Source organism: Myxocyprinus asiaticus, chromosome 7 (assembly GCF_019703515.2).
Source record: "Myxocyprinus asiaticus isolate MX2 ecotype Aquarium Trade chromosome 7, UBuf_Myxa_2, whole genome shotgun sequence".
Classification (NCBI taxonomy): Eukaryota; Metazoa; Chordata; class Actinopteri; order Cypriniformes; family Catostomidae; genus Myxocyprinus; species Myxocyprinus asiaticus.
Window position 1 is genome coordinate 4,360,555 of NC_059350.1, and position 12,659 is coordinate 4,373,213.

At 39.0% G+C, this 12,659-nt stretch overlaps 1 protein-coding gene across 14 annotated transcripts in view; it reads right to left on the reverse strand.

The window, feature by feature from the left end:
* Positions 1–1,544: 1,544 nt before the first annotated feature.
* The window catches only part of LOC127443779 (oxysterol-binding protein 1-like), a 34,608-nt gene continuing 23,493 nt past the window's right edge, over positions 1,545–12,659 (reverse strand). For 2 of the 14 annotated variants that reach the window (XM_051702654.1, XM_051702653.1), the window contains exons 15-21: positions 12,416–12,645; positions 12,238–12,276; positions 9,977–10,024; positions 9,837–9,875; positions 8,101–8,139; positions 6,091–6,120; positions 1,545–3,769 (exon numbers count right to left, since the gene is read on the reverse strand). In XM_051702654.1, the coding sequence (XP_051558614.1) occupies positions 3,627–3,769; positions 6,091–6,120; positions 8,101–8,139; positions 9,837–9,875; positions 9,977–10,024; positions 12,238–12,276; positions 12,416–12,645 (568 nt within the window). In that variant the 3' untranslated portion in view covers positions 1,545–3,626. The remainder of the gene's footprint in view (positions 3,770–6,090; positions 6,121–8,100; positions 8,140–9,836; positions 9,876–9,976; positions 10,025–12,237; positions 12,277–12,415; positions 12,646–12,659) is intronic. The other 12 variants (XM_051702656.1, XM_051702657.1, XM_051702655.1 and 9 more) reach the window with 12 other exon arrangements.

A 12,659-nucleotide genomic window follows, 5' to 3' on the forward strand; every position in this document is an offset into this window, starting at 1 on the left:
AGTATTTGGTAGCATTGCCTTTAAATTGTTTAACTTGGGTCAAATGTTTTAGGTATCCTTCTACAAGCTTCTCACAATAAGTTGCTGGAATTTTGGCCCATTCCTCCAGACAGAACTGGTGTAACTGAGTCAGGTTTGGAGGCCTCCTTGCTCGCACACGCTTTTTCAGTTCTGCCCACAAATTTTCTATCGGATTGAGGTCAGGGCTTTGTGATGGCCACTCCAATACCTTGACTTTGTTGTCCTTAAGCCATTTTGCCACAACTTTGGAGGTATGCTTGGGGTCATTGTCCATTTGGAAGAACCATTTGCAACCGAGCTTTAACTTCATGGCTGATGTCTTGAGATGTTGCTTCAATAGATCTACATAATTTTCCTCATGATGTCATCTATTTTGTGAAGTGCACCAGTCCCTCCTGCAGCAAAGCACCCCCACAACATGATGCTGCCACCCCCATGCTTCACGGTTGGGATGGTGATCTTCGGCTTGCAAGCCTCACCCTTTCTCCTCCAAACATAATGATGGTCATCATATGACATAATTTTCTGGAATTTCCCAAGCTGCTTAAAGGCACAGTTAACTTAGTGTATGTAAACTTCTGACCCACTGGAATTGTGATATAGACAATTAAAAGTGAAACAATCTGTCTGTAGACAATTGTTGGAAAAATGACTTGTGTCAGGCACAAAGTAGATGTCCTAAACGACTTGCCAAAACTGTTTGCTATTATGAAATCTGTGGAGTGGTTAAAAAAATGAGTTTGAATGACTTTAACCTAAGTGCCAGTCCATCGACATTAAAATCAACATTTCAAAAGTATAGCCACGTATGTAATAACATTATTATTTTTAAGTTATTTTCAATATTACAACTTCGTTTTCATGACAACATAATGCTGGCAAACTCTGTAATCTGGCAAACACTGTGCAGCCACAAAATCCCTGATCTTATCACACTCCCATTCCATTGTATGTGCCTTACTGTAACTGCAGTTTTATTTTTATTAAAGGATGTCAAATTAATTTTTGCAATAAATGCTGCTAATTGAGCTTAAATTGTACTGACCAGAAAACGTTCCTTAAAGATCTCAGTAGACACACGCAAAGTTTTTTAACGCAAAGTGACTTTGTGAGGCAGAATGACATACATGTGACAGCAGGAAGTTGTGTGTTTGATAGTTTCCTTTTCCAAACCAGCTTTATTACATCATCAGTCAGCACCATGACATCAGTCAAGATCAACTCTGTGCCACTACACATTGATCAGAGGCCAAGAGAGGGACAAAAGAACAGGTCAAACATGAAGAAAATGAAGGAAAACCAGGAAATCTTGTGGGATAACAGTCAAAGAAAAATCAGGAGGAAAGAAAAAGTTTTAAAAAAATAATAAAAAAATAATAAAAACAATTACAAGATTTTATATATATATATATATATATATATATATATATACATATATATATAATTTTCAATTATTACAAACTGCAGTAAAAAATTGAATTCATGTTTAAACTGCTGTTTTAACGGAATAGGAGGATGAAGGGATAGATATACATACATATATATATATATATATATATAATTTCCATTAGTTAGGATCTCTTTGCAAAAATTATTTTTGATATGGGGAGCAATAGACAGGTGTTTTGTTGCTTCCCATATTAAACAGACACTATGGAGACAAAACAATAAGGATAAAAAGTCTAAATAACTGTTGATCCCTCAAACTACATCAAAATTACCATCATAATTATAACTCTAGCTGTCAGCATAAGAATGATCAATAGTATGAATATTTTTACTTCATTATTTGATATATATTTACAGAAATATTTGCAATGTTTTTGCATTGCTGCATTGTTTTTTTCCACACGTGTTTTAAGTACACTTGAAAATAAAATGAGATTTTTCTCGTTTCACTGGAATATTCAACAAACCCTAAATACATCACTCATGAGCATACACACACAAACATTACACACACATACAGGTTTTAAAGTCCTCCCTTGACCTCATTTGCCCCATTGCAAACAAACACACACTCAAACACATTCACACACTTGTGCGCCTTAGTTTCCGTAGATTCATTACTGGTGTTTTCCATGAAGCCAATAATCATTCTTCATTTTTTCTCTGGCTACTTTAGTGCTTCTAAAAAGAGTGTTTTGATCCCTTGTAAGTCCAGGATGAGTCAGATATGCTGGTACTGAGGTCAAAGATGCGCTCTGGACAGAAGTTAATTGTTTTGAGAGATCAGGATCACACTGAGACTATGCAATGGAAGCAGAGGGGACAATCCATAATCCATATGTGATGGGAATTAAAGGAATAGTTCATAAAAAATAAAAATCTGTCACTATTTACTCACCCTCATGTTGTTCCAAACCTGTAATCTGTTTTTTTGTTTTTTTTGGCAGATAAAAAACTTTTTGCTCTGTTATTTTTTTATCTACATGCAGCTCTTTTACAATGAAAGTTAATAGTGCCCATTGCTGTCAAGCTCCAAAAAAGACCAAGAAACATCATTGAAGCACCATAAAACTAGTACATATGACTTAAGCATTATATTTCAAGTCGTCTTAAACCATACAATAGCTTTGTGTGATGAACAAACCAAAATGTAAGCAGTTCTTCATGAAAAACGTACCCGTTTGCCAAAGTTCTGAAATTTGTGTTCAGGATATAAAAAAAAAAAAATAGCGTCAACGTTTTGCACCATGTTTTGACGTAATCGCCGGCAAAACACGGTTGCTTTTCGATTGCGTTGTAACCGAATGCGATGCACCGATAAGAATATGCAAAATGGAGCATGACATTTGGAAAAGAATTACAACTTTCTGCTCCACACAAAAAGCTATCATATGGCTTCAGAAGACTTGGAATATAGTGTACGAGTCATGTGGACTATTTTCATGGTGCTTTAATGTTGTTTCTTGGTCCTTTTTGGAGCTTGAAAGCTGTTGTCATTGTATGGAAAAGCGCTATGTAAAGATTCTTCAAAAAATTAACAGCATATGGGTAAATAATGACAGTGTTTTCTTTTTTGGGCGAACTATCCCCTTTAAGTCCACAAACTAAGGCAAACAAAAACACCCTGATGAAACTGCTAGATATCTCTCACAAAACACTCAATTAAAGGAATGAACACTACAGCGCTTCTCTTAACTCACACATTCTCTAATTCAGACACACCAGCAAATACGCCTCTATAGATATCCCTTAAGTTGCAAAATCACCCCCCTTTCGGACGTTGAGAAGGTCAAGTCCACAGCCTGCGGAAGACGTGTGGAGTGCAGGATTCAGACAGGGCTGATCGGTGGGGTGAAGGATATGTTGTCCTAATGCTAGCATGTACTGACCCATGAACCCAATAGGCCTTAAGAGAAAAAGTAAATGGAGATGTGAGAATCTTCCCAAACCATCTTGGAGTCCCTCAATGTCCACAGAGTAGACATAATGGTGGCACAAGAGAGAATGATGTGTTAAAGTTCATCTTGATACTATGGTATGGAAAAGAGTAGGGGGCAGCTGGCTGAGCTTCTGTTTGTTTTTGTTTTCTGGGATGGGGATGTGGTGGGGCATCAGGTGGTTTAGTGCACAGAGCGGGTGTATATGCGTGATTTGGATCAGAATATATCCGGGCAGCAGTCCCAGTTGCCCTGGTCCTTGGTCTCCCAGTATCCCCCTTTGTAGATGTGCGTGGGCTCTCCTGTCACCGGGTCGACATGCCGCTCGAACCACATCGCCTGATAGTTGTCCTGGTGAGCACCTGATCGAACAAAATGAACACGTACAGACAAAAGCAAACAACCACTTAGTTATAAAGAACAGCAAGTACATGAGGGTGCAGTAACTGTGATATAAATTCAGGCTAAGGGCAATAAAGCGCAACAGTGCCCGCCCACTTTTTCAGCCATTTTGGTTACGGAAGTATTTTTCCCATTCATTTTTTCCATAGGCATTTAATACATTTCCAGGCTATGAACCAAGACAACAAACTTCAAGGTGAATCAAAACATTGCCAACTTTGATTTGAAGCAAAAAAAAAAAAAAAAAAAAGGATTTAAACATTTGGACAAAAATACAAAGGTACAAGACTGTGTCTTTAAGGTCTTTAGTGAGGGAATGAACTACAATCCAATGAAGCATTGTAAATGACGTAATCGAATCGAAAATGTAGATTTAAAATATATTGCCAAATATTCAATATATTCAAATATTTAAGTAGTTTGAGAGTGTAGGGAGACCGACTTCATTCACAGTGTGTCATGGAAATGGGCAGTCGCTACAGAGCTCTTTTGGTGTGCCTTGTTGGCTGCAATTCTCTGATTGGTGGATTTTCCCTAGGGATCCTGGGAAGTGTAGTTCTTCACCAGAAATTACAAAAAAAAAATTGAAATACCATTGACTGACGGCTTTAACAGAAACATACACCATAGATTAACAACCTCTCATGGTAGGTCTGTCTTTAAAGGTTTATAAGTTGTCCTTAATTATCAGTTCCCCTATGGAAAAAATTAATGGGACTTCTACTTCCGGAACTCGACTCTTCTGCACAATAGCCTTTACTGTCTTTCCTACAAAAAGACAACATTTTTTTTTTTTTTAGTTCTACAAAAGTGCTTGAATATAGCCAGTACTCAACATCAGAAGCTCACTAGACAAACGTAGACTGCAGTACATTGGCCACAACACCTTATAACTGGTTACAGGTGAAGAGTGTAATTGCTGTGGCACTAGCATCACATTTTCAAACAGGTTTCCCGGACAAACAGATGGTCACATTGCAAACTCACACCATTGGTTGAGTCTATAGCCCGCGTTTCCACTATTGAGCCAAATGAGGGATTGCTAGTGCATGCCAGGGCCAGCTGCGTTCTTCACTGTCACTTCCGGGGCTTTATCGTGCCTCCTCGGGCTTTCTCGTGGCAAACGGCCAATGGCCCGCCGTTTACCCTTGGGCCAAACAAGGCCAACCGGGGATTGAGGTGGGTTCAATGTCAAAGGCGGAGTTTCGGGAACTTGTCAGGATATGTATCCAGCGCACAGCGGTACAGGTTTGGGAAAAAAATAAATTAAAAATGCGGGCACAGTACAAAGCCATTAAAACTTACAATGGACAAAGCGGTGCCCAAAGAAATTCCTTTCCATGGTTTGGTGAACTTTCATAGACGGTGTGCTAGGACATTGTCCCGCTGTTAGTGGAGAGACCACTCAGGACATCATGGCAGTTACAGTAGGTGAGTTGCTATCGCTAATTTATTTGGCTAGCTAGCTAATGTTTACATTCGACATAAACTCGGTATTCTAGATAACATGATATCTCAGCTTGAGCTTCCCTTTTGCTTGTGAAATGGGTGAGGTTTGTGCCGTTGGCACCAGGGTGGCGTATTAAGGGCGGGTTTAGGGCAACACTGCGGGGTTATTGGCCCGATGGTAGTAACGCAGATCGATTTTGGGCTTGCAGCTCAAGGTCCGAGGCTACTGGCCCTGGCTGGCCAGTTGATAGCCCTGGCTCGCACTGGCCCAGTAGTGGAAAAGCGGCTACTGTTGCCGTGTCGGGTTCAGAAGGCTCAAACAAATATAGCAATATATTTTAATATTGAAAGAATTAAACACTTCACCTGTAAATAACAGGTGCTATCATATCTAAACTGTTATGGTTGGAGTATACTTCTTTTTTCCACATGCTGTTAAGTCTCACGCACGTTTGAGAGTTTACCATTATGCATGTGCACTACGACTGCTTTTTGATACTCTTTTAGTAGTCAACAGCAGGCACATGCGCAGACGATGTGCACAGTCGCAAACTGTCCAGTCGTGAGTCATCTCGCAGACAAGTATAGTGCTGATGACCAAATACGCATCACGTGCAATGTTTGCGAGATAAACCAGCACGCAGAAATCCGAAGTATACTATGGCCATTACAATTACCTAAAATTCCTGTTTCTGCACATCTCACACTACATTTAAACAGATAGTTGATAAAAAACACATGGTCTAGAGAGGAAAAAATGTGAAGGGAAAACAAATATTGGTTGACGAGAGAGATGTAGGGACTGGGAGGATTCTGGGTGGGTGGTACTTGCTTTTGAATGGAGCTCCATAAGGCCCCTCCACTAGAGTAAGACAGAGCAGACAGTAAGACAATAAGAGTCTCTTCCATTGGCTCACATGAGTATGACAATAGGCCAAATGCACAACTAAAGTGTGACCCAACGACAAGGGTGGATGGTATGACTAAAGTTTTGTCTCACGCTAGGAGTAATTCTTTATCTCAGTAATGGTATTTATCACAATATAGTTAGTTTAGCTGGAAGTTTAGCAAAAGAATGGTTTATATAAGTGGTAATAGTACATTTTTGAATTAGTGATGCTGTTGAAACTGTTGTAAAACAGCTGATACACACACACCACAATTCCCACCACAGTGTCATTTCCAGCACATCTTAAATTCTGTATTTGGTTTAATAGAATTCTGTGGTGGAAATGTCTTGCTAAGGCTAATTTCATAGCTCACATATTATATGTATCCTAAAAACACAACTAATTTTACACTTCTTGCATAATTTAGCAAAATAATGGCTTGACTGGAAATGACGCCCAATACAAATATTTTGCTCACAAGTGATATTTTCCCTGAATTTTCTTTAAACATCATTGGTCTCATATTTCATCTCAAGCATGCTCTTCACTGACACTTTTGTCGACTTGGTTAACAAGCACACTAACTTTTGAAAAAACTTTATTAGGAACAAAATAGTTTGGTGTGGTGGAAATGATGCCACAAAAATAATTTTATAAACATTGTAAAACTGTTAAATAAATAATTGAAATGGTTGGTTTATTTAACTTTTTATTGAGATTATGATAATTTTAAACAATGTATTTTTTTATTTATTCATGGATTTTTATAGTTTAATCTCGAAAGTATAGGTCTGGGACAAGCCTACAACATTAAAATCTTGACATAAAAGGTATTTTAAAAGTACCAAAAATAAATGATGAAGGACTGGTAATAAGTTTAGTTGGATTTAATGTGACCTTCATATAACAAAGATATTTTTTTGTTTTGTTTTAATAAACGTTAACACCTGGGAATGAAATTACCCAAAGTTGAAGAAACACCAATCAATGTGTCAAGTTCCGTATAGCATTGTGCTTAACAATACTAAAGTTCTTCCTCATCTTCACGTTAGGGACATTATTTATTTTCTTATTACTATGTGTTTTACTCTCACATGTAAATACCGTAAAACCGTCCTGCTCACTGATAGATACGTAAATATATCTACAATGGTATAAATTATATATCAAAATCTCAAATGGCTGACACATTTGCACCACTGAACATTACATACCGTCATACCACCCAGCCCGACCCCACTAACGGCATTTTTTGTTTTCTCCCAATTTGGAATGCCCAATTCCCACTACTTAGTAGGTCCTTGTGGTGCCGCGGTTACTCACCTCAATCCGGGTGTCGGAGGACAAGTCTCAGTTGCCTCCGCTTCCGAGACCATCAATCTGCACATCTTATCATGTGGCTCGATATGCATGACACCGCGGAGACTCACAGCATGTGGAAGCTCATGCTACTCTCCGCGATCCACGCACAACTTACCACGCGCCCCACTGAGAGCGAGAACCACTAATCACGACCACAAGGAGGTTACCTCATGTGACTCTACCCTCCCTAGCAACCGGGCCAATTTGGTTGCTTAGGAGACCTGGCTGGAGTCACTCAGCACGCCCTGGGTTCGAACTCGCGACTCCAGGGGTGATAGTCAGCATCAATACTCGCTGAGCTACCCAGGCCCTCACACTAATGGCATTTTTAATTGCGTGTGTGACAGCATGTTTGTGTGTGTGATTTAGCATTGTATAATGTATGATAATGTGAATCGGTATGTAATATGTGATAGTGTGTGTGTGTGTTTTGTGTGATAGTACAGTTATCATTGTATAAACAGTGTGTGGTTGTGCAATAGTTAAACATGTACTTCTGACAATAATGTGGTTTACCAGATTATGAATAATCTGGCTTGGTATGAGATATAGTGTTTATGCATGTGTGTGTGTGTGTGTGTGATACTTGCTTGAGTACGCTGGTGGGTGTGAGCCGTGCAGTGTTTCAGCTGGATCAGTAAGAAGATGCAGGGATGCAGGCAAAGAGAAACAAGTGATAGAGATGTTAGCATGCAAGGGAGGAGTAAACAGAATAACGAAAATTGAATGACAAGCCAGAATGACTCGATAGGCTCTTGTCCAAAACCTAAGCAGCCTATGCAAATTCCTCCTTAACACTGCACACTAAGGAGGCAACAGACAGCAAGGCAGCTCACTCAGTTTTGGAAAACAGCCATATTCTCTGTGTACTACACTGTATATACTGCTATCATTTATGGGTTCACACTGCTCCCTAGTGGAGTTTAACTCTTTAAGCTCTTAGGGTGTTTTTAAAGATTTCCTTTTTCAGTGGCATACACAAAATTAAAAGCTTAAAACTCTACAAAAGAAAAAAAAAAAAAAAGCAGGGTCAAGTGTTTGGTATCATTTTAAAGAAAACTTAAATTTTTTAATGATATAGATTATTATAAATTCTGAGACTCTCAGCCTAAGAAACTGCTGAAAAATTACAAAACAACTTGAGCCAAAATTTAACTTTTTTCTTATCTTTCTCATTTGAGTCATCGAGTCTGTGTCATGTACTTGGCGCCATCTCCTGGTGGCCATATATAATTAGAGTGAACGATCCTCTCTGCCCATATTTGGATGACTTCCACCTCTGGTTGCAGCGATCTGAATCCTAATAAGATTGGTTTAGTGTTCCATGACGCTGGACAACGTACTACATAATTTCCAATGAAGTCATCTGATCCAGAAAAGCTAATGTGTTTTTAGCCATATAGCACATTATGTGCTGTGTGCACATTGTGCTTTGTGTGGATTATCTAATGATCCATGCATCCAATGTGTGGTTATGTGTGGGCTCGTTTTAAAAATAATCGCCTCTTAAGTTATGGTATGTGATATTTTATGTTCCTTTTTTTCGTGAAGTTATAAGTGACAACGCAGCATAAAAGCAACACCTGTTTACCTGTAACATGCATGTCAAGACATATACTCAGCTATTACTCACTATATTTTTGTCTGTGAGTAAAACAAATATGCTGGTTGTATTCTACTCTTTGAGAGCTTTCCATCGACATGTCACATGGCTATTTGATCAGTTTGATGATTTTACCGATTACAATAATATGTGCAGTGCAAAATGATTAATATATTATTAATACAAAACATTTCTGATTTGTCTGCAAAATTTCAAAGCAATTGTTAAGTTTTGGTCAAAATGCCTACATGCACTGTAATGTACAGCTTCTAAGCTTAAGAACGAGATCTAATTTGTGTTGGTCAAAACTGTAGTTATTACAATTTTGATTAAAAAAAATTCTCACAGGCCCACTTAAAGGTTTAAAGGTCAGCAGCTGGGACACATCATGGTACTGAATTTGTTTTGTTTAGATATGCATTATTTAATGTTGAGTTATTTTAATAATAACTAGGTCTAATGGGCCAATGATCTGCCTATCCCATATTCAGGATGTTTTCACACTACAGCCGCTAAAGCTTACTGTGGTACTCACGCTGATTATGACGCAAACATCCCGTGATATGGATATGGAAATAATATTTTTTAAAAGCCTACAGGGGTGAAATTGGAACTCGGGTTTGGACCTGGCATTCAAATCAAGTGTGAAAACAGCCAAAACTGATAAAAAGACTAAACTCTACTCAAACTATGGTTTGTGTTGATTCCATAGAGGCTACTTGCTTGAGAGCGAGAGATCAGAGGAGGTTTCATCTGTGTCAGCTGATGGAGGAATAGACAGATGAAAGAGAGGGGAAAATGAAGATGATTGAATGATTAGTGTTAGAAACAAGTGATTGAGAGAGGGATGGGATGGTACTTGCTTTTGTAATTGGTCTCAGAGGGCTCGCTGGCAATCTCGACTTCTTCATCTGATCAGTTGAGACGAGCGGCCGCAAATTTAAAAGTGGGGATGCAAATTAAGACATAAAAAGAAAGAAAGAAAACAGTGAATGAATGGCATAATGGAGATGGGGAAAGTGCTCTTATATATGAATCAAGGATGTGCACAAGTAATCAACTAGTCGAGAAGTCATTCTGTGCAATCAACAAGTCGATTATTAAAACACAAATATCTTGAAAATCACAGACTGAACCTTTGCCTATCGGATGCAATAACAATGAAATATAGTTTTCCACTGAATCCCTCACCTAAATCTCACCATTACAACTGAATCCCGATTGTTAAAATGCTGAGGGGCCGTTCACACTAAATGCGTCTGCGTCAGTCTGTACTGTTTTTCAATTGTTTTTCTATCTAAACAAACACTAGACAGACGTCTTTGACCGTTGCGCCGTGCCACACTGAAGCGCGAGTCAAGTTAAAAAGAACTTCAACTTTTAAAAGCCAGTCAAGTTTTTTAAATTGTATAGTGCTTTTCACAATACTTATCATTTCAAAGCATCTTAACTGTAATGTCTTTATTTATTTATTCATTTTTTATCCCCTTTTCTCCCCAATTAGGAGTGCCCAATTCCCACTACTTAGTAGGTCCTCGTGGTGGCACGGTTACTCGCCTCAATCCGGGTGGCGGAGGACAGGTCTCAGTTGCCTCCACTTCTGAGACCGTCAATCCACACATCTTATCACGTAGCTCACTGTGCATGACACCGCGGAGACTCACAGCATGTGGAGGCTCATGCTACTCTCCGCGATCCACGCACAACTTACCACGCGCCCCACTGAGAGCGAGAACCACTAATCGCGACCACAAGGAGGTTACCCCATGTGACTCTACCCTCCCTAGCAACCGGGCCAATTTGGTTGCTTAGGAGATCTGGCTGGAGTCACTCAGCACACCCTGGATTCGAATTCGTGACTCTTGGGGTGGTAGTCAGCATCAATACTTGCTGTCTTTAGGCCCAAGTGAGCAAGTCAAAGGCGACTGTGGCAAGGAATGAAAAACTAAAAAAGTACAAGAACACATTTGGTTTGAATGGCCCCTAAGACTTCAACCACTTGTTTTTCTGAATATAAACATGTTAAATGATAAAAAATGTTATAGCATATATATTAAACACAGAATAGCAGCAGTTTACTCTTGTTGTTTTTTTTATATAGTGCATGTTTTTTTTAACTGTTATAATTAAATGTTGATGTTTTATTAGTGCATACTATTAATATTTCATATATGAACTGTTAAAGGGATAGTTCACCCAAAATGAAAAATTTTCTCATCATTTACTCGGCCTCATGCCATCCCAGATGTGTATGACTTTCTTTATTCTGCTGAACACAATTATTTTTAGAAGAATATTTCAGCTCTGGAGGTCCATACAATGCAAGTGAATGGTGGCCAGAAATTTGAAGCTCCAAAAAGCACACAAAGGCAGCATACAAGTAATCCATTCGACTCCAGTGGTGAAATCCATGTCTTCAGAAGCGACATGATAGGTGTGGGTGAGAAACAGTTCAATATTTAATTACTTTTTTTTTTACTATGAATTTCCCCCCCTTCCCAATAGGTGGCGATATGCACGAACAATGCAAAACGGCAAAAACAAAAGAAGAATGTAAAAGTGAAAGTGGAGGTTTATAGTAAAAAAGAACTTAAATATCAATCTGTTTCTTACCCACACCTCTCATATTGTTTTTGAAGATATGGACGTAACCACTGGAATCATATGGATTACTTTTATGCTGCCTTTATGTGCTTTTTGGAGCTTCAAAGTTCTGGCTACCATTCACTTGTATTGTGATGACCTACAGAGCTGAAATATTCTTCTAAAAATTCTTCATTTGTGTTCTACAGAAAAAAGTAAGTCACACATCTGGGATGGCATGAGGGTGAGGAAATTATGAGAGAATTTTTATTTTTGGGTGACCTATTCTTTTAATATATAACGATATAACGTGTGAAACTGCATGTAATGCTATACATGTTATTTTCAACTTATTTTAATTTTTTGTCTTTTTATGTGTTAAGAGTACTTGAATACAAAATCACTCAAAATGCCCATCCCTAATAATAATGTCATAACAAATAAGCACCATTACAGATTTGTGCGTATGTTGAGGGAATGCAAAAGACGAAATAAAAATGAAAAAAAAAAAAAAAAGGAAAGAAGAACGAGGAGTACTTGCTTTTTAAAGGCGAGTCAGATATGGGGTCCTCAATGAGAGCTTAAAGGAAAGACAGAGACACACACACACAGGAGTCAACGAGACACGGCCATGAGAACGAGAGAAGAAACGAGGAGAGAGGAGCAGAATGACAGAGAAAAGATTGCAAACGCGGAAGCACGCTCTGGTGCGTTCTTACCCTCCTCTGATGGGTTGGAAGTGCGGGCTGACTCTCGCTCCCTCTCTCGCCGGACGGTACGCTGTTTCTCCTCCAGTCTCTGTTTCTCTGCGTTGGCTTCCTCCCAGCGGCCCTGCTCCATCAGACGCTGGTCAGGCCGCCTCCTACTGTCCGTGGGAGCCACGCCCTCCTCAGGCTCGTTTAACGTCAACGCCAGGGTCGAGAAGTAGTACATGTTCTCAGCTCCATCTCTGCGCAGATATAA